At 39.7% G+C, this 19630-nt stretch overlaps 1 protein-coding gene across 2 annotated transcripts; it reads left to right on the forward strand.

The window, feature by feature from the left end:
* The first annotated feature begins 4499 nt into the window (after positions 1-4499).
* On the forward strand, positions 4500-19124 carry ENPP5 (ectonucleotide pyrophosphatase/phosphodiesterase family member 5). 2 transcript variants are annotated; one of them, XM_082412488.1, is made up of 4 exons: positions 4500-4750; positions 6833-7696; positions 9190-9366; positions 12964-19124. In XM_082412488.1, exons 2-4 carry the CDS (start codon positions 6868-6870, stop codon positions 13389-13391), a joined length of 1434 nt encoding a protein of 477 aa, XP_082268614.1. In that variant the 5' UTR covers positions 4500-4750; positions 6833-6867; the 3' UTR covers positions 13392-19124. The 2 variants fall into 2 exon arrangements, with proteins under 2 accessions (XP_082268614.1, XP_082268613.1); XM_082412487.1 differs by having other exon boundaries at positions 4548-4621.
* The last annotated feature ends 506 nt before the right edge of the window (positions 19125-19630 follow it).

Consider the following 19630-nt stretch of genomic DNA (forward strand, 5'->3'; position numbering starts at 1 on the left):
AATGTGGTTTTGACTAAATGTTTTCACCCCGTACACCACAAACACGCGTGCAGTTTTGTATCTGGCTTCTTTTGAGAACTTCTTGTTTCAAGACAGACCTCAAACCAGATACCAGAAGACAACTGTCCCTCCTGCCTGCATTAGCACATCCTAAACTGATTTGGTTATTCAACAAATGACATTCAGTTCTAGCCTAGAAAATAATCCTTTCTTTGCTGTATGGTTTCCAGACTTCGCTTCATAAAGTGAAAGAACATGAAAAGCAGCAGAGCAGGGGCCCCAAGGAGTCCCTAGACTTGCAAGTTCAAGTTCTTATATGCTGCAGACTGAGCTGATCGGCTCACTGCTACACACAGAAGCGTGACAAGTCACTAAAAGTCAATCTCCACTAGGCCTAATTCATGAACTTCGTGGGGGAAGATCACAAAGCAGGGTTTATTTTTTGTTGCTGTTGTTTATTGAGGTATAATTTACATATAGTAAAATTCAATATTTTCAGGTATATAGTGCTCTGGATTTTGACAAACTTAGACAGTCATGTAACCACCATCACAATCAAAAGTCCCTCACGTCAGAAAGTTCCCTTGTGGCCCTTTGTAGCCAATCCCCTCCCTTCACGACCGGCCCTTGGAAAACACCAATCTAATTTCTGTCCCTATTGTTTTGCCTTCTCTAGAAGGTCATATAAATGGAATCATACAGTACGTAGCCATTGGTATCTGGATTCTTTCATTTAGCAAAATGCTTTGCAGACTCATCCAGATTGTTGCATGTATCAGTACTTCATTCCTTCTTATTGATGAATAGCCTTCCATTTATGGCTATACCAGAATTTTGTGTATCTATGCACTGTTGAGGACCTTTGGGTTGTTTCTAGCTTTTAATAATGAATAAAGCTATTAAACGTTGCTTATAACTTTTTGAGTGGATATCTTCATTTCTCTTGGAGTGGGATTCCTCGGTTATATAAGTGCACATTTAACTTTCTATGAAGCTTTTCCAGAATGGCTGTACCGTTCCCACCAGCAACGTATCATAGCTGCAGTTGCTCTGCAGCCTCATCAGCAATAGATGTTGTCAGTTTCCTTGATTTGAGCCATTTTAATCATAATGCATGGACTTTGGATCTAGGACGAGCCGTAAAATTAAACATTCTGCTAGCTACATACACTGGGTTGAATAGCGTTCAACCCTCCAAATTCACGTTCTCCTGGAACCTCAGAATATGACCTTATTTGCAAATAGGATCTTTGCAGCTGTAACTAGTTAAATTTAGATGAAGTCTTACTAGATTAAAGAGGGCCTTTATTGCAATGGCTGGTGTCCTCATACCAGGCCATGTGGAGATACAGAGTCATACAGAGGAGAACACCATGTGACAAGGGGGGCAGTGATTGGAGCTGCAACAGGCCCAGGAACGCCAGAACCACCGGAAGCTGGAAGAGACAAGGCAGGATTCTTCCTTAGAGCCTCTGGAGGGAGGGTGGCCCTGCTGACATCTTGATTTCAGACTTCAAGCCTCCAGAGCTGTAAGAGAATAAATTTCTGTTGACCTAAGCCACCCAGTTTGTGGTGCTTTGTTCCAGTAGCCCTAGGAAAATAATATACTGTGGATACAATTTGCAAAATCCAGTAATGCAAAGAAGTTTACACAGTTATATTTGACTGACATAAAGATTTCTGAGAATAAAACATACTAATTGTTTGTGTGAAAATATAGTTCTAATTAGTACAAATATATCATTAGCAGCCTAAATTACTAATAGGCATAAAAATACTTGGACTAAATCTTTGAATAATCTGTAATTTAACTTTTCACTCATTGGGTTGAACTTCTGCTAATGAGTCCAAATTAGTGGAGACCTACTATTTATCAAGAATTAAGGTCAGTCCTGGGGGGGAGGGGAAGGGATAAATTATGAATTTGGGATTAACAGATACACATTATTATATATAAAATAGATAAAAAACAAGGACCTACTGTATAGCACAAGGAACTACATTCAATATCTTGTAATAACCTATAATGGACAAGAATCTGAAAAGGTATATTAATATATACATATATATATGACTGAATCACTTTGCTGTACACCTGAAACATTGTCGATCAACTATACATCAATCAAAAAAAAAAAAAAAAAAGAAGGTCTGTCCAGAACTAGAATCCTAATGGTTCCTAATCTATGGATGTTCAATATGTGAGACCCATATTTTGCAGAATGTTCTATAAAGGATTAAGGGATAGACTTTGTTTATTTTAGTTGTGGTGGTGGAATATATTACAACCTTAAAGATTTTTAAAACTGTGAAATAATTTGCTCATTTTCCCTACCACATGGTATAGACTAGTTTTGAAAACAAAACATCTGTGGCAGAGCCAGTCTTGGCTATTTCATTAAAAAAAAAAAAGATCTTATTCCAGTTTTACCACAAACCTCTTCCAGCTCCTGAGGAAGAAAATAATTCAGCTCTCCAACCCCTATTAGACAGGCAGAGGGACCCCCATCTCCAGCCCAAAACCCATGAAAGAAGTTGATTCTTCTGTTACACCATTATTCAGAAAAATATTACTAGCTCAATGATTACATATACTAATTCAATAATATAAAACAAAGGAATAGCTACAGTCAACAGGTTGTGGCTTAGGCGACCATAACTGGCTGAGTAGTGATTGCATTTGGACAGAAATCAAGGTAACAGGGAGGACAGAAGGGCTGGTACAGATGTGGAAGCAGGGATTCCATGTTTTTACAATCATTCCTGTAGCTGTACTATGTAAGCCAGATTATTTTTACCATTAGAGACATAAGTTATATAACAAGCCTGCCAGCTGACACTAGATGTCATTATATGGGGATCTGGGCAGTGTCTCTGGCACTCGCGGGCCCCCTCATGCATCGTTTTCCGTGCTGCGCACTGTGGTTAACAGCTGCACCATGCCTGTTTCACAGGGGTGGGTCCTGAATACAATCGTGTCTTCCATAAAAAGTTTGCAGAGCCAGGCAGTGTCATCTGAACAGAGTCCAGCAATGCTCAGCGATCCATGTAAGAGACAGGCCTGTTTTCACTACTCTGCTCTCTAATCAGCATATGCTGTTCTCTGACTGTTTTGGGAGGACATAGGGGGGCCTATTCTAGGGGGACAAAGACATAATCCTGGGCCACCCCATTCCAAGTTGGGGCAATTTCAATGGACAGGGCTCTGGAGACTTGGAACAACCTGTACAACGTCATTGTCACTGGGTCTGGGTAAACAGAGACACCAGCTTCCCTCTTAATCCCCATCCCACATGTGGAAAACCATAAACTCAAGTCACTACAAATAAAAGGCCATGGAAGAGTGCCCAGACACCCCTGGGGATGGTATGATGCATTTGGAAGGAAGCCATTGGGGTAGGGACTGTCCCTCTATGAGAAGTTGAGATACAGAGAAAAAAACAAGGACCAAAATGTTTGCCTCATTTAATTAAATATCAGCAGGACTGTCTATTCATTTTACAGTCCCAGTATACCAGACAGGGAATGTGAGCCCTGGAGGGGACCCAGAGCTACTGGCTTTGCTCTCCATTTTAACGGCTTAAGTTGTTGAAGCTTAAGTTGTGACAACCAAGCAGATATTATTGCCCATTGCATGGTGGTCAGAATTAGGCCTGGGAATTCTGTAGATGGACAAATTCAGAGGCGCTCAGAGTCACTGCTACAATTTATGATAAATATAGTTGGGATCAAACTGGCAAACTGTGCACATGCCTGCACTCCCTCTGACCTAAAAATACCACTGATTACCAAAAAACCTGAAAAATTAATCCACTATGGTAAGGGAGCAGAAGAAACAAGGCCAAAGAAGACTTCCTGAAAGAGGCATCAGACCCGAAGTTCATAGCTTTATTGCATATTTGGAAACAAAGCTAGGAGCAGAGTCTGGCGCCTGGATGCACCCACGCTGTTCAGTCTCTCACCCTGTGTAAATTAACCCGATTCAGAACCCGGCTTGGTGCAATATGTGCATTCTTAGGTGCCACACTATTGCAGATCCCTCAGAGACCTGACATTGCCAAAACCTGGACAATAAACATTGAGGCTGCAGAGCTCACTAAATTAAATCCTTTTAAATTAGATTTTGCATCGTCCTATCGACATCCTGGGGTGCTCAGGTGTTCCTCGGTGTAAAGTCCAGGGTATGGTGCCACCCATTTGTGGTAAGAAAACAGCAAAGAAAAATGGGCTAGCGCACTATGATCTCTCTGCATCACTGACTACAGGCACAACTGCCCGTCTAGAAAACGCACAGCGCATAAAGGTTTCCTGACGCGGCAGAGAAGACCTTGGCGAGCGCCCGGAGCCTTCGCCTCCCCGCCCCCGGGCCTCCCGGCCGGGTCCACGCCTCCCCTTGCTCCCGCCCCATCCATCTTCCGAACCCCCCAGAGCCCGCCCCGCTCCCGCTGATTGACAGGCGGGACAGCGATCCCAGGAGCCCGGCTTTTGCTCCGCAACCCCAGCAGGAACCATAGCCAATGGGAGCTGTAGCCAATGGGAGCCAAGAGGCGGGGCCTGAGGCGGGCCTGCGGTGCTGGTCAGGTGCTCTGCGCTGAGGTGGCTTAAAGGTCAGGGACTGCGGGTTCGTTGGGGGGCGCCCTTTGCCGCAGCCGCCTCCCCGCTATTGCCCCCGGTCTGCGGGAGGGAGCCCCCTCCAGGCCCTCCCTCCCATTGCCCCAAGCAGATGCGGACTGAGCGGATCGCCGCGAGGGTAAGAGTCCGGGAGTGTGGGAGGCTGGCCTGCCGGGGACCCACCCGCCTCCTGCGGGCCCCCCAAACTACCCTCCCACCCGTTTCCACTGCACACATAACACAGAGCCCACGTTAGGGCATCTGCCAGCCTCGGTGGGCGGGAGGTTTGCGAATTGGGAACGTACCCTACCCCGAGATCCTTCCAGGAGCTAGGATGGAATCCCGGTGAAGAAGATGGGGCGATGTATCACCCTCCTCTTGATGTATATTCGCTCTACACACACCTAGTTTCCTCCCTCTCGTTTCTTGGCGCCCCGTCCCTCCAGATTTCCAAGGCTGTCTGTGGGGGAAGGGTTGGAGGGGAGGAGGAATTGGAAAGCAGCTCAGTGAAATCTGGACCCAGAACTAGGGATTCCACGGCGCAGTGCAGCATTTTGTGCGTGGAGAAGAGAGAAATCAGATCTTCTTCCATCCCTACCCCCACTTCCCAGTTTGTTGCTTTATGTCATCGATGTGATGATGTTGGTTCCTCTTACCAAACATTACTAAGCTTGAGGCAACACTTAGCCTTTGTTTGTTTTCGTTTGTCCCAGGAAAGCAGTTCTTTCCTGCTTACCACAGTTACTGAATTAATTTATTAAAATAGAGGAAAATGTCAAAAGCTGAATTCGATTGCTTTTTTTAATATCAATTTATTTATTTATCTATCTATCTATCTATTTATTTATTTAATTTGGGGCCGCGTTGAGTCTTTGTTGCTGTGCGCAGGCTTTCTGTAGTTGCGGCGAGCGGGGGCTACTCTTTGTTGCTGTGCGCGGGCTTCTCATTGCAGTGGCTTCTCTTGTTGCGGAGCACGGGCTGTAGGCTTGCGGGCTTCAGTAGTTGTGGCTCACGGGCTCTAGAGGCTCAGTAGTTGTGGCGCACGGGCTTAGCTGCTCTGCGGCATGTGGGATCTTCCTGGACCAGGGATCGAGCCCGTGTCCCCTGCATTGGCAGGCGGATTCTTAACCACTGCACCACCAGGGAAGTCCCTCAAGAGATTTCTTGGCACAAAATATGGTTAGATCCAGGTTTCGGTGGGCTTATAAATACCTTCATGCAAGAATGGACAGCAGAGGGAGAGAACAAAAGATCCTTACTGGATTTGCAAACCCAATGGGAACTGACCAAATTTACATATGTATTGTTTTTTTCATATTATCTCTTATTAACTTTCTTGAATAGAATAAAAGCTTTTTAGAAATATAGGCAGATTACCAACGACAATAACAACAACGTTGATCCCAAGAGATTATTTAATCCTGGGAAGTGCCTTTTCTACACACATCACTGATAAGATTAAATGTTGATGAATTTTAAGATTAGGAAGGTCAACATCAAATTTTAGAATTATGTTTCAGTTTATACTTAGTTCAGAATCTAAATGTTTTGTTTAAAGAAGGCTATGCTTTGATTATTAATACATGAATGCAAATTACATTTCACAAATATATTTGAATGTCACAAATTTTGTCACTTCAGGATACCAAGTTAATCTATTTTCTCCTCTCTCTCATGACATCTCTCACATCTCTTACCATGATGGACCAGACATAAGGCCTTGCCTTTGAAAAACAGAGGTGTACACATGTACTTTTAAAAAGTATTAGTTTTGAATTTGCTAGTGCAAATTTGCTTGTTGCTATGTTCCTATAGCCCATCTAACCATAATGATAAATATGCCCACAGGTATTTGACTGTATAAATGTTTCTGACCAGGAGTCAGAAGTCTGAGTCAACCTGAAAATGTTTCTGAAAAGTTGTATGTAAATTATATCATCTTTTAAAATGATATTTGAGGAGCTTATTTAAATAATTTCTTTGAGGAATGTTTCAATAAATTCTTGGAAACTAAAACAGTTTCTAAAATGCAAATGTAATTTTTAGCTTTATTTATACAGGGAGCCCCAGGTCTCTTGTTTAAGACGAAGTTCTGCAGCATAATCCTTCCAGGCTGTGATTTATGATATAACTGGGATTACTAAGCACCATCCCTCTCCATTTTGGGTAAAGTATACAAAACAAAATTATTGCCATTAACTTCTATGTGTTTCTTAAACAGATTGTCTTACACTGAACTGATCAAGTACTTTGAAAATGACTTCAAAACTTCTCTGGGTGTCCTTCATCCTTGCTGCATTGACACTTTCAATTACATTTTCTCTCCAACCAGACCAGCCAAAGGTTCTACTAGTTTCATTTGATGGATTACGTTGGGATTACTTATACAGAGTTCCAACACCCCATTTTCATCATGTTATAAAATATGGTGTCCACGTGAAGCAAGTTACTAATATTTTCATTACAAAGACCTACCCTAACCATTATACTTTGGTAACTGGCCTCTTTGCCGAGAATCATGGCATTGTGGCAAATGACATGTTTGATCCTGTTCTGAACAAATCTTTCTCCTTGGATAATATGAACATTTATGATTCTGAGTTTTGGGAAGAAGCGACGCCAATATGGATCACAAATCAGAGGGCAGGACGTACGAGTGGTGCAGCCATGTGGCCCGGAACAGATGTCAAAATACATAAAAGCTTTCCTACTTACTATATGCCTTACAATGAGTCCGTTTCATTTGAAGAGAGAGTTGCCAAAATTATTGAATGGTTTACATCGAAAGAGCCCATCAATCTTGGTCTTCTCTATTGGGAAGAACCTGATGACATGGGTCACCGTTTGGGACCAGACAGCCCACTCATGGGGCCTGTCATTTCAGATATTGACCAGAAGTTAGGGTATCTCATACGAATGCTGAAAAAGGCAAAGTTGTGGAACATTCTGAACCTAATCATCACAAGTGATCACGGAATGACGCAGTGTTCTGAGGAAAGGATCATAGAGCTTGACCAGTATCTGGATAAAGACCACTATACCCTGATTGACCAATCGCCGGTGGCAGCCGTCTTGCCCAAAGAAGGTAAGTCTGAACAGACTGGTGGTCTGGGGCCGGGTCTGCCTGTGCCCATTGCGATTGAGTGGGGGATTTTTGTTTCTGTGTCTTTCAAGTGTGCTTGCCTTTGTCATGGTAATATTCTGGGATTGAATCCTTAGTCTCTGAAAAGACAAACTCTCTCTTTTCTCAGAGTCTGATTTTTCACTTTTTGCTAGAATGTTAAAACTGATGCTCTCTCTATGTATTTATGGTAGTGGCATTTAACCATTTTGGAGTCATTGGATATGGTGAAAGCTACAGCCTCCATTCTCAGAGAAATTGAGATGGGAAGATATATACAAAATGTGCCTGCAGTTACAGTGATTTTATGGAAGCCCTAAAGCCTTCAATGGATCCTTAGTTAGGACCTGCTTAATAGGGAAGTAGTGGGGTATAGGAAGGAGAGAGTTTTGGTCGTCCTGAGATTTAGTTTTCTTATCTGTAAACAGGGGAAGTAGTAACAGTACCTCAAACTTTTTTACAAACCTCTCCTTGAAGCCTCATACCAACTCTGTCTCTCATTATTTCTGTTTTAAAGATAGGTGAACAAGCTCAAAAGGTTTAACATCCCCAGGTCAAAAAGTAAGTGCAGAGCAAGACGCAGACTTGCACTCCTGACTTTTGTTTTATCACCTCCTGGGGTTAGTCTAGGTATGAAATGAGAAAACAGATCTTGAAAAGCTGAAGAGCTCACAAATGAGAGTTAGATCCCTCGCAGGGGAATTAAGAGGATCATAAGAAACAGTGAATGTTAAAATAGGCACGTGCAGCTGCACACAAACATTTCTATCAATTCAATACAAAATAGCAATCTTTTGTGGTTAAGAAAATTGCATTAACCCTTCGGTTCCCCTGATCAAGTTGGTATGGTGTTCCCTTGTTGGCAGGGAGGAAGCCCCAACAAATGGATTTGAAAAACAAGAAAAGGATTAAAGATATTGCCCAGGTTTACTGCGTTTGAAGTTACAGGGAGTACTTCTGCAACGCCTCCAGGGTTTCAAAGAACGTTTAACCAACCCTCACCCTCCACTTACCGAATTTTCTTGTCTTGAGATTCTCTATCTCTGTACTCAGAACTACCAGAACTTAGCTCTTTGTTTCTGTTTGGATGTTGCAGTGCCCTTGACATTTTACTTTGTGCCACCAATCAGTACGTGTGTGTGTGTGTGTGTGTGTGTGTGTGTGTGTGTGTGTGTATTTAATCTTTAGGGATTAGAGATTTCTGGTTCTATAAAATGTCTTCTCTTAAGGTGAATTTACTTTAAGAGAAGATTATTTCTCAGTTTCCCCCACAAGATTATTTCCTTAAAGGGGGTGGGAGTTCTAAAGTGTCTGGCGAGGCTTCATTCCCTTGAACTTGCTGGCTGTCTACTTCAGTAGGATGTCTGCGTTGATTGACCTCTGTTGCCATGGTTGTTTCTTTGGCTGTAGCAGTGAGTGTCTTGTTCTGACTGCCTCTCCTCATCCTTCTCTTTTAGGCAAATTTGATGAGGTCTATGAAGCACTAGCTCATGCTCATCCTAATCTGACTGTTTACAAAAAAGAAGAGATTCCAGAAAGATGGCATTACAAATACAACAGTCGAATTCAGCCAGTTCTTGCAGTGGCTGACGAAGGGTGGTATATTTTACGGAATAAGTCAGATGACTTTCTGTGTGAGTATGTTACAGTATTTCTCCCCATTCTGCATCGTTTTCTGCTAAAGTGGAGGCTGAGTGGGAGTTGTTTCTGCCGTATTCAACAGTCTGTTTATCGATCGAATAACTAGCTAGTGTCACACATTAATAGCTAAATAAAGATCCAATAAAGATCCCAATAAAGATTTATTGGGGCTTTAAAATGAGGTAACCTCCTAAAAGTGGAACATTTACTTCTCTTGAAGCCTTCAGACCAAAGATAAGCATAGTGCCCTGTACTGCTTATTATAACCATTATGTTCCGGAGGAAAACCTAACTGAATTTTATAAATTGAATCATTTTCTGCATCTGTTTTATACTCTGATTTCAAAAGAGTTTGATCTCTATTTTTCTTTTCAGTTGTTAGCTTTCTAGTTTCTTTTGTGCTTTTGGCTCTACCAAATATAGGCCAGCTTTGCTTTACACCTTGGAAACATTTCTGAAAAGAAGTGCATATTGGCATGGATAAAAATGTATCAAGATATATTTTCCTAATGAATACCTAGTGGTATAATCTTGGAGATATTTCCATTGAATAAATTTAGAATATAATGTAAATCCTATTTAAAATTAAAGCATGCAAAATAAAGAGCTTCCTGCTATCCTTTTTTTTTAAATTTATTTTTGGCCACGCCACGCAGCTTGTGGGATCTTAGCTCCCCGTCCGGGGATCAAACCCGCACCCTCTGCACTGGAAGCGCAGAGTCTTAACCACTGGACCACCAGGGAGGTCCCCCTGCTATCCTTAAGTGTAGTTTTCCCTTCTCATATAGCTTTTAACAAGGTAGTCAAATGGACAAGTCATCCACAGGATTTCACTCATTTTTATTTTGCCTGTTATTTGCATATTTGCTCTCAAACTCCCCGTCCTTACCCTGCTCTGCTTTGTATCAGCAGTGACAGATCCCTACAGACTAAATTTCCCAGGCTCCTTTGCGAACTGGTTTCTGGTTCAGTTTGGTCAATAGAGGACCTTTGCAGGAGTGTGGAAGGCTGGAGTTTGGGAGAAAGCCAGGGTATTTTTCCCCCACTGTCTCTGCCCCAGGCTGTGTCTCTAACAGTGACTTCATGTCCTCTGTGATCCCAGCTCTGGATGACTTCCTGCTCTATGGCCTCAGTGCCTACTGGGTAGTCCTGCCTTTGGGGTTCTGGGGACACTACCTCTTCCTTCTGTCCCTCCAGCCCTGGGGGCCATGGGAGGTTCCCACTGTTCTACTCACCGGGTAACCTTGCCATCCCATGTTTGCTTCTGAGCTTCAGCACTTCTGTAACTAGCCCCCATCTGAAATTCTCTCTCTTGGATGGGTTCCACTTTCCCAGCTGATAGAGCTATTAACATGCACTACCGATCAATTCACTGGGAGTTGTTTCCATTCTGTTACTTGAATGTTGAAGCAAGCACATGGTGTCAACACTATCTAGAAATGTTCTTTTAGGCACTGGTCCTTGATACATATAAGATATGAACAAAATGTCCCTTTAGCTAGAATTGGGTTCCCATCATGTTTATTGATAAAGAGAAAAGCAGTTGCCTGGCCGTGGCATTTGTAGAGCATATGTAAGTCATATTGGCAGATGCATATAGGTACGTGGGTTCTGGTCCTGAAAACAGGTTTTACATATAGATAATAATCTGTAAACCAATATTTAATCAGGCCAGGAGAGCTGTTTTCAGAAGGCCTTTAAAAGTAATTTCCTTGGCCAGGAGAATAGTTGCCACCTTTATATGTTCAGGTTTTCATGTATTGTGCAGGTAGCTCTTATGTTAGAGGGGTTGCTCAGAAAAGAACTGCTATCTCTGAGGAGATTGAATTACAATTTACAATGAACATAAATGTAAGTGGCTCTCTTGAAATTTTGGTTTGGTGAACTACACATACTAGATGAGTCACACCTATTTTGAGCAGAAAACCTTAATAGTGCTCCTATTTCTGTTACATGATGTTCAACATAATTATTTATTCAACAAATAATTAAGTACTGGCTACTACAGTCCTTCTCAGCCTGAGTTCAATAAGAGATTTCAGCCCTAATGTCCAAAAGCAGTGGTTCTCAAAGTGTGTTCCCTGGACCAGCAGCATCCAAATCACCTGGGAACTTGTTAGAAATGCAGATTCTTGGGCCCAACCCAGATCTACTGAACTAGAAACTGTGAGGGTAGAGCCCAGCGATCTGTGTTTTTACCTGCACCCATTCCCCTACCCCGGGGTCTCAAGTTTGAGATTCAAGTTTGAGAACCTCTGCCCTTAGACATCCATTATTAAATACTGTCTACTGGATCCAGCATTTATTGTAGGGGCTACCACTATGAAACAAAGTCCCTCTTCATGGGAAAAGTTTTCTAAGTCATAATGAGTTCACTTCAAATCTGATTTTCTAGTAAGAAGTGTGATATGATTGATCTTTGCCTTCATGATTAGAGTCTAGATCCAACTTTTCATAGACATGAGCACAGCAGTCATCCAATCAATTACAAATTATATAATGGCACATTTCCCAAGGTTACTATCGATTAATTAACTAGAATAGCACAGTCCTGTCAGATGATTCCTAGTGATTCATAAATCCAGCGTTATTTTCACTTGAATAATAAACTCAAAAGAATCATGGCACTAAGAATGACTTCTTTAGGTGGATTTTGCCAGGCAGATTTGGAATTACTTTGAGGAGATGACTCTCAGGGGAATTAATTTAGGATTTTCTTTTTTGCAATGCTGTGTTCTCATTGCATATTTCCCGGTAGCAAACACAAGCAGTAGAGGCTAATTTGCTAGTCCTTCTCACCACCTTTAAAAATAAAGCCTTTCAGTTTTCTTTGGTTGCCATCTCATCAGCAGTAGCACCCTGGTATTATGCTAGACGCACATGCCTTTAAAAGGCAGCTTTTGGCAGAAATAGAGACACAGATGTAGAGAACAAACGTATGGACACCAAGGGGGGAAAGTGGCAGGGGAGGTGGTGGGGGGGGGTGGTAGGATGAATTGGGAGATTGGGATTGACATATATACACTAATATGTATAAAATGGATGGCTAATAAGAACCTGCTGTATAAAAAAATAAATAAAATAAAATTCAAAAATTCAAAAACATAGTAAAAATAAAAGGCAGCTTTTATTATGCAGGAGTTTTCATCCTTCAATTTTGTATCATCGTCTGACTTGATAAGTCAGGAGACTCCTAAAGTTTTTACTTCTTTGTAGACACACGAAAGCACACAATGCTAAGTTGGATCCTGATCTGAACCACCAAAGTCAAGATTTTACCCACAAGTCCTGACTTTAAAAAAAATGTCACTTTCATGTTCCCCTGACTTGCCTCAGCTTTGCTCTTTCCCCTTCTTCCTGTGCTGCTGAAGGTAGTGTTGCCTGGAGAGAAAGATTTGTGATCATTTGACTTTTCGTTTCCTGAAGTGAATGGTGGTGTTGACAACAGCAGAGATTATTTGTAAAAGATCCTTTTATTTAAAAGTCAAATTAGATAACATTTGCATTTAAGTTCACAATTTGATGATACAATTATTTCCATTTTAATACCATCTGGTTGGCTAACTTGTTCATGCATTTTATCTTCACAGTAGGCAACCACGGTTATGATAATGCATTAGCAGAAATGCATCCCATATTTTTAGCCCACGGTCCTGCCTTCCGAAAGAATTTCACAAAAGAAGCCATGAACTCAACAGATCTGTACCCCCTGCTCTGCCACCTCCTCAATATCACTGCAGTGCCACACAACGGATCACTCAGGAACGTCCAGGATCTGCTGAGTTCACCAACTCCAAGAGCGAGTCCTTATACACAGAGCCCTCCTCTCCTCCATGGTAGTGTCAAACCAAGAGAAAATGAACAAGAGGAGCCATACGCTTCTTTCATAGGGGTCTCTCTCGGTAGCATTATAGTTATTGTGTTTTTAATAATTTTCATTAAACATTTAACTCGCAGTCAAATACCTGCCTTACCAGATTTTCAGGCTGAAATATCTCAACCATTATTACAAGCCTAATGCTCCTTTGATGTGGAGATTGCATAGTTATGTCAGTGTTTAAAGGTTTCAAATTCTAGGAAACCAGCTTCAAACATTTGCACAGACCATTAAGCAGTTACGTACGTGTGCAGAGGCAGTCACACACACACACACACACACTCATGCACACCATGCACATGGACCAAAATACACATACCTGCAAAGGATGAAGGATGGGGAAGTATGTTTCCATTGTCCTCTCTGGCTTCTGGTAGGTAAGATCCTGCTTTATTTGGACTTGGCACATACAATGTATATATTTAACAACTTTGCACTATTTGAAGTACTTTACATATTGCACTTTAAATTACTCTCCTAATGGGTACGTTTATGTGAAATGCACTTTATTGACAATTACGTCTGAGAACTCGGTTGAAAAAGCCAACTTTTGCACCCATGTCCCAGAATACCTGTTATTCCTTCTTCAAATGGAATGAAACTTCTAATAATTCCTGAATACTGTAGAAATCTATCTATCTTCTTAAATCGGGAGAACATGAAGAAAGTGAAAACTGTTGAAAAATGAAATGTGATGACCTTGGAACATTGAATTTTGGAGAGATGCATTCCCAACAGCAGGGTGCACCTGTGGGCACTCCTTGTCATATTTCTTTCCAATGGACATGGGTTTTCATTTTATTTTTCCCCCAAAAGAGAGATCCAAATACTGACAGATTCATTCCAGGTATGTTGTTTCCATCGTGAAATTCATTATTGCTGTTTCCTGATTAGTCATTTTACTCTGATTTTAATAGTAAGACACTGTGAGACCTCTACTCTGTAGGCTTGAAAAAAAAAAAAGACACCATGAATATACGTTTCTTTCCTCTCGAGTCTAGCACTGGTCTGAGTAGCACCATCTCAGCAATATTTTCTCTTGCTCTGTAATTATTTGCTTCCTTGAAAACTAAATCACTATTAATCGCATTAAAAAATCAGAGTAGATAAAACAATGTTTTCTTTCTGGTAATCTGTAGTGACAGAGCACAAGCATCTTTTCTATTTCAGCATTTGAAGGTCCAGAATTGCAAGAGAGCACAAACTACATTAGGGAAAATGTAGGCCACGCAATCCTTGAAAAGAACCGTGTGGAGCTTGGGGGAAAAAAAATTAGGAAGAAACTTGGGGAAAAAATTAGGCAGGACCATTGTTGTTTGCAACGTACCCAGGACAATGCTAAAGGGTGCCTGGTGGCAAAAAATAGTGAAACTCCTAGAGGTAACAGGTAATTGAAACAAGAGGAGCTGAGATTATAGCCTTGTTTCCTGAAATATCTGAATATCCACTCACCAAATGCTCAGTGGAATCAAAGATGAATCCAGGTTCACAAATAGACTTTACCTCCTGGGTAGGTGTTTTCACCTGCCTGGTCATCTCAGCTCCCCAATCCCACCATGGAAAGCTGTGCCTTAGATCTCTTAAGTAGGCTGGTTAGGGAGAGGGTAGTGTTACCTATGGTTTCTTAGAGGAAAGAGGAAGCCCTGGAAAGAATAGCTTTCCTTGAAGAAAACAGAAACCAGTTTATAGACCTGTGGCCCATAGAAAATACTGTGATTTTGTGTATATTTATGCACCAACTAGCTAAAAGTAGGTAAAGTGGTAAATGTATTCCAGAAAGGATAAACTAGATGTAAAGAACAAAAGTGGCATAGTGAAAAATATAATTGAAGTGCTTCCTAAAATCAGGTGAATGAATGATTTTTAAATGATGATACCAGTAAACAATGTTAGCACTTAATTCTCATGTCATTAATACAACCTCTAAATGGGATAGAATGGAATCGCTGGAAATGTACTATAGATTAAAAAGCTGAGAAGTGAGATGGTAGATACCAAACTCCTCAAGAGGTCTGACCTCTGGATTAGACATTTTACGTGTGACCACTCGTGTTGGCTTGCTTTGTAGCGATGAACTTATCTGCGTTATTGAGATGCCAATCTAATGACTGAAAGATGAAATTGGTCTATTTAAAAGCATTATTATTCAAGTGCTATCTGTATATTTAAACTAATTGTTGCATTAAATTCATTTTAGAGGGTGCTATTACCTTAGTAGTAAGAAGAGAGAGGATTCTGTAACACTGATGAAATCATTAAAATTCTGATATGAAGATTTGATTATTGAATGGTTTCCTTTATCTACAGATACTTATTTTCCTGTAAAATATCAGCAGGAGAGTTTACCTGAAGGAAAATAAAATTTTAAACTTTGCTGGGGAAATATCTAGTCACTCATCATTTTTCGATAGTTTCATTGTTGTTTTGGTTTTATCTGCATGTCTGTGGTCAAACTTTGTATGCAGTCAACACAAATTAGCACATAGAAATAACATGTAGACCAGCTAATCTTCCTAACTGTAAGTAAGAACTTTTAAAAGTTCCGAGCATGGAATCCCCCCGTCACAACACTGACATGTTTGCTTTACATCCTCTGTCGGCTATTTTGAAGTTGATTAGTTGATAGGATTTTTCTTGTTCAGCATGTATTTTGCAATTTCTTCTCCCTTTGCCACCTGCTATTTAAGTTGAAAATTGCTTTTCAAAATGCTTTCTGTCCTCTTAAGTAAAATTAGGATCGATTCTATTATTAGTTTCAGTTTCTTACAAGAACCTATTTCTAGAAAATCTATAGTTTTCTTTTTTTGATGCTGTTTTTATCAGGTTTGATATCAATGTTATAGTCACCTCAAAAACTCATGCATTTTTTTCTACAACACTAGTTTAATGAAGCAAATATAACAGGGATAATCAAACCCAACCAAGGGGCACTAAAAAAGATCATTGCTTTGGGGGCCTGAAACTTTTTTGTAGAATAGTTTATAACTTTCTCAATCTTTAATTAAGAAATTGGTTTTAACTTTCTTTCTCTATTGGAATCAATTTTATTCAGTAAATCTGGCATCCAAACTTCAGGAAGCACAGGGCCTAGGAAATGGTTCTGGATCCAAGGATCTTAGCCCAGGAATTAAACCATGAGTAGACAAAAGTAATTTGTTAGTATAAAGTTTTACCACTTTTGAAATGCTACAGAACTCTCTTCCAAAGTAAAGTGCCTTTTTTTTGTTTTCCCACAGTTCCTAGAAGTATTCAATGAATGTCAAAATAGGAAATTAATCACTGCTCTATTAGAGGAAACTTTGTTGAATCTATGTTAGAGAAGACATTAAATACTCTGGCTATGTACAAAACAAAGTTTAAATACTGTAATCCCGCCCTCACCCCAAGTGTTTTGTAATCACCTTTTTTCAAACTTCTTCCTGTCTACTGTAAGTCAATAAATTATAGTTCTAGAAACTCTGCAAAATTTATCTTGGCTTTCTTTCCAGTGATGTCCTTATGTTGGACTGCATATTTATACACTGCTTTAAAAATTTGGTTAAATGTTACAAACTTAATCCTGGTTTTAAAAAAATTGTAATGAATGCCTAGGTGGATTTTGCAGTATTACTAAGTCATGTCAACATCTATCACAGGATGTATATTTTGCGAGAAGGTGACAAATTAAAAAATCATCAATGACATCACATTGTATATTGAATAATTATGGTTAAAATGTTTTGGTAGATTTTATTCACATAAAATTTTTAAAATCATAACAAAGTCATAACTATGAATTCAAACAATATGGTCAAAATATATTTAACTTAAGGCACTACACACAAATTTCTTTAAAACACACTCATGTCATTTATTTACATAGTATTTTAGGAATTTACAATAAATACACATGTCCCATCTCATCTTTGTCCTTCATTTGTAGCTTTATATACTCACAATGAAGTAAATACCTCCAAGTAAAAGGTATTAAATGCAATTATCCTTAAAGCTTACCAGATATGGGCAAGAGAACGAAATACCCAAGAACAAGGCAAAGGTTTTTTTTAATCCTTTAATGTTCCAAGTATCTTTCAATTCTTATACCAAGCTTAATGGAACAATAACACAAAACCAGTGGTACAGAGCATTGAAATAATTTTTATTCTATTGCTGTTTACCAGAAAAACTTGCACATTAATAATAGCAGCAGAACTGTCCCTACATTAACATAAGTAAATGTACTTATTCTGAATTCACTCACTGAATTAACGAACTTACTAAAAAGTTTTCCTATTACCTTTGAGTATTGTTGTCATAAACAGTTAAATCTTTCCTGGAGCCAAATACTTTCTACCACCCAGAAAACACAGAAGCATATTAGTCAATTATTTAACAAAATACACACCAAGTGAAAAAGGCTGGCTTTACTGAAATATTTTCTCAGTGTACTAGAGGGGTCATTGGCTTTAAGTGATCATTTTTAAAGATACAACTGAATTAACATAAAGTTCAATATAATAATATATAAACATCTCTTTGATTAAATAAATACTCTTCTTGTCCCATCAACATATACATAAAACATTTACAATTTTAATCCAAGTTAGTATTTTGAGAATGGAATAAAGAACAAGACAAATAGGTCTTCTGTTCAAAGGGCTGAGACACTGATGGGGCAGCCCTTCCTATTCCATCCTCCATAAAATCCACTCACAGGTTGGATGCTATGGGCCGATTTCTGAAACTCGTAACTGCCAATCAAGCCAGTACAACCACTAAAGCTCACACCACTGCAAAGACCAAGCTCTCCTCAATTAGTATTTTAGACATTTCAAAAAAATGCTCACTGCTTTACCTGTGACTGTTCTCCTGTCTTTTTTTTTTTTTTAATGGAAATGGAAGTAGAAAGAATTTTTTCTATTATTTTGTTCAGATCAACTATTAACCTTTAGGATAACTTTTATGTGAGGCAAAAACATCAGAAATAAAATCTGTCAAAAAAGCAAAATGAGTCCTGGTGGTTTTATTTATTTATTATGCTGTTCTTAATACAGTCACCTACGACTGCATGCATGGACTATTCACGCAGGGTGTGGAAATGCTTCTCAAGAACCCCAGGTACAACAGGCACCAAATACCAGGATCAGGAGATCAGCAGTGACCACAGGATGAATTATATGTTTGATGACTGGCACCACTGTTCTTGACCACCACAGATAATCAGCATTTAAGTGGGCTGCATATTTACTGTAGATTATCTTTGTATCTGTAAAACAGTTCCCTAGTTTATTTTATATTGTCAAAACTTTAAAGATCGCACTAGTAATATTAATTGCTTTCCTCAGCTGCTGATGAATGGTTCTTGAACCCAGTTTTTCCTCTAATAGATGGAATCTCGTCTGCCATCATTCAGTTTCTTCCTACTAATTCTGATTGTTAGAAGGTACCACTTAGCAAAGCTAGGATAACAGTTATTCACAACAAATCCTTCGCTCTGAACAAGTATGTTTTAAAAAATATGAGCAGAGTGGTTATTTCTGTGAACCAAATATGGGAGAAAAAAGCAGAGGAAGCATTCAGGCTACTGAAGGTTAACAAGAGTCCTGAGAGTTTATTCAGCCACTTAACATATGATTCACGTAAAAGATCAAAAGATACTAAATTCCATTTTAAATTTAGCTACCCTATAGCCTAAAAAGTAAGGCATAAAATTCCCAAAGGTAAATAGAAAAATCTCTTTTCCTCATTCTGACCCAATCAAAACCAGATTTGTAGTCAGGTCATACATTTCTCGGCAGCATCTGGAGACCTCTGGTTACAAAAAACAACATGAGAAAGTAAAAAATGGTAACAAAAATTAATGAATTTTTAAAAATTATGATTTTACCTTGTGAGTTGGAAGAAAGTACACGAAAATGAAGTGCAATTATAACCTTTCCTGAGAGCTGGGTTCTATGGGGATGTGGGAGCCTGCCCCCAGGCCACTCACCTCCCACCGCCTGCTGTAAGTCACACAAAATCTGTACACCCATACATGCAACACACTGGCACGTACATACACACAACTAAATAACTTACACAAAGGCATTGAGTACAAAGTGAGAAAACCACTTTTCCCTATTTTCTTAATTTCTTCTTAGCAATACTCTTCAAAAGGTTTAACTTTTGAGGCTTCAATAGCTTAAGGGTCTTAACAAAGACACACTGGTGAAGAAGACTTAGGCTTTGTATCATGGGGTCTTTGCTTGTTTTTTTTTTTTTTTTTTAAATATTTATTTATTTAATTTATTTATTTGGTTGCACCAGGTCTTATTTTATTTATTTATTTTTATATTTATTTTTGGCTGTGTTGGGTCTTCGTTTCTGTGCGAGGGCTTTCTCCAGTTGCGGCAAGCGGGGGG

The sequence above is a fragment of the Balaenoptera physalus genome (genome assembly GCF_965194825.1).
Source record: "Balaenoptera physalus genome assembly, chromosome: 11".
NCBI classification, from domain to species: domain Eukaryota; kingdom Metazoa; phylum Chordata; class Mammalia; order Artiodactyla; family Balaenopteridae; genus Balaenoptera; species Balaenoptera physalus.

Coding starts and splice junctions, on each gene's coding strand:
- ENPP5 (XM_082412488.1), top strand. CDS start 6,868: ATGACTTCAAAACTTCTCTGGGTGTCCTTCATCCTTGCTGCATTGACA. Junction 7,697..9,189: donor AGCCGTCTTGCCCAAAGAAG/GTAAGTCTGAAC, acceptor CTTCTCTTTTAG/GCAAATTTGATGAGGTCTAT. Junction 9,367..12,963: donor TAAGTCAGATGACTTTCTGT/GTGAGTATGTTA, acceptor TTATCTTCACAG/TAGGCAACCACGGTTATGAT.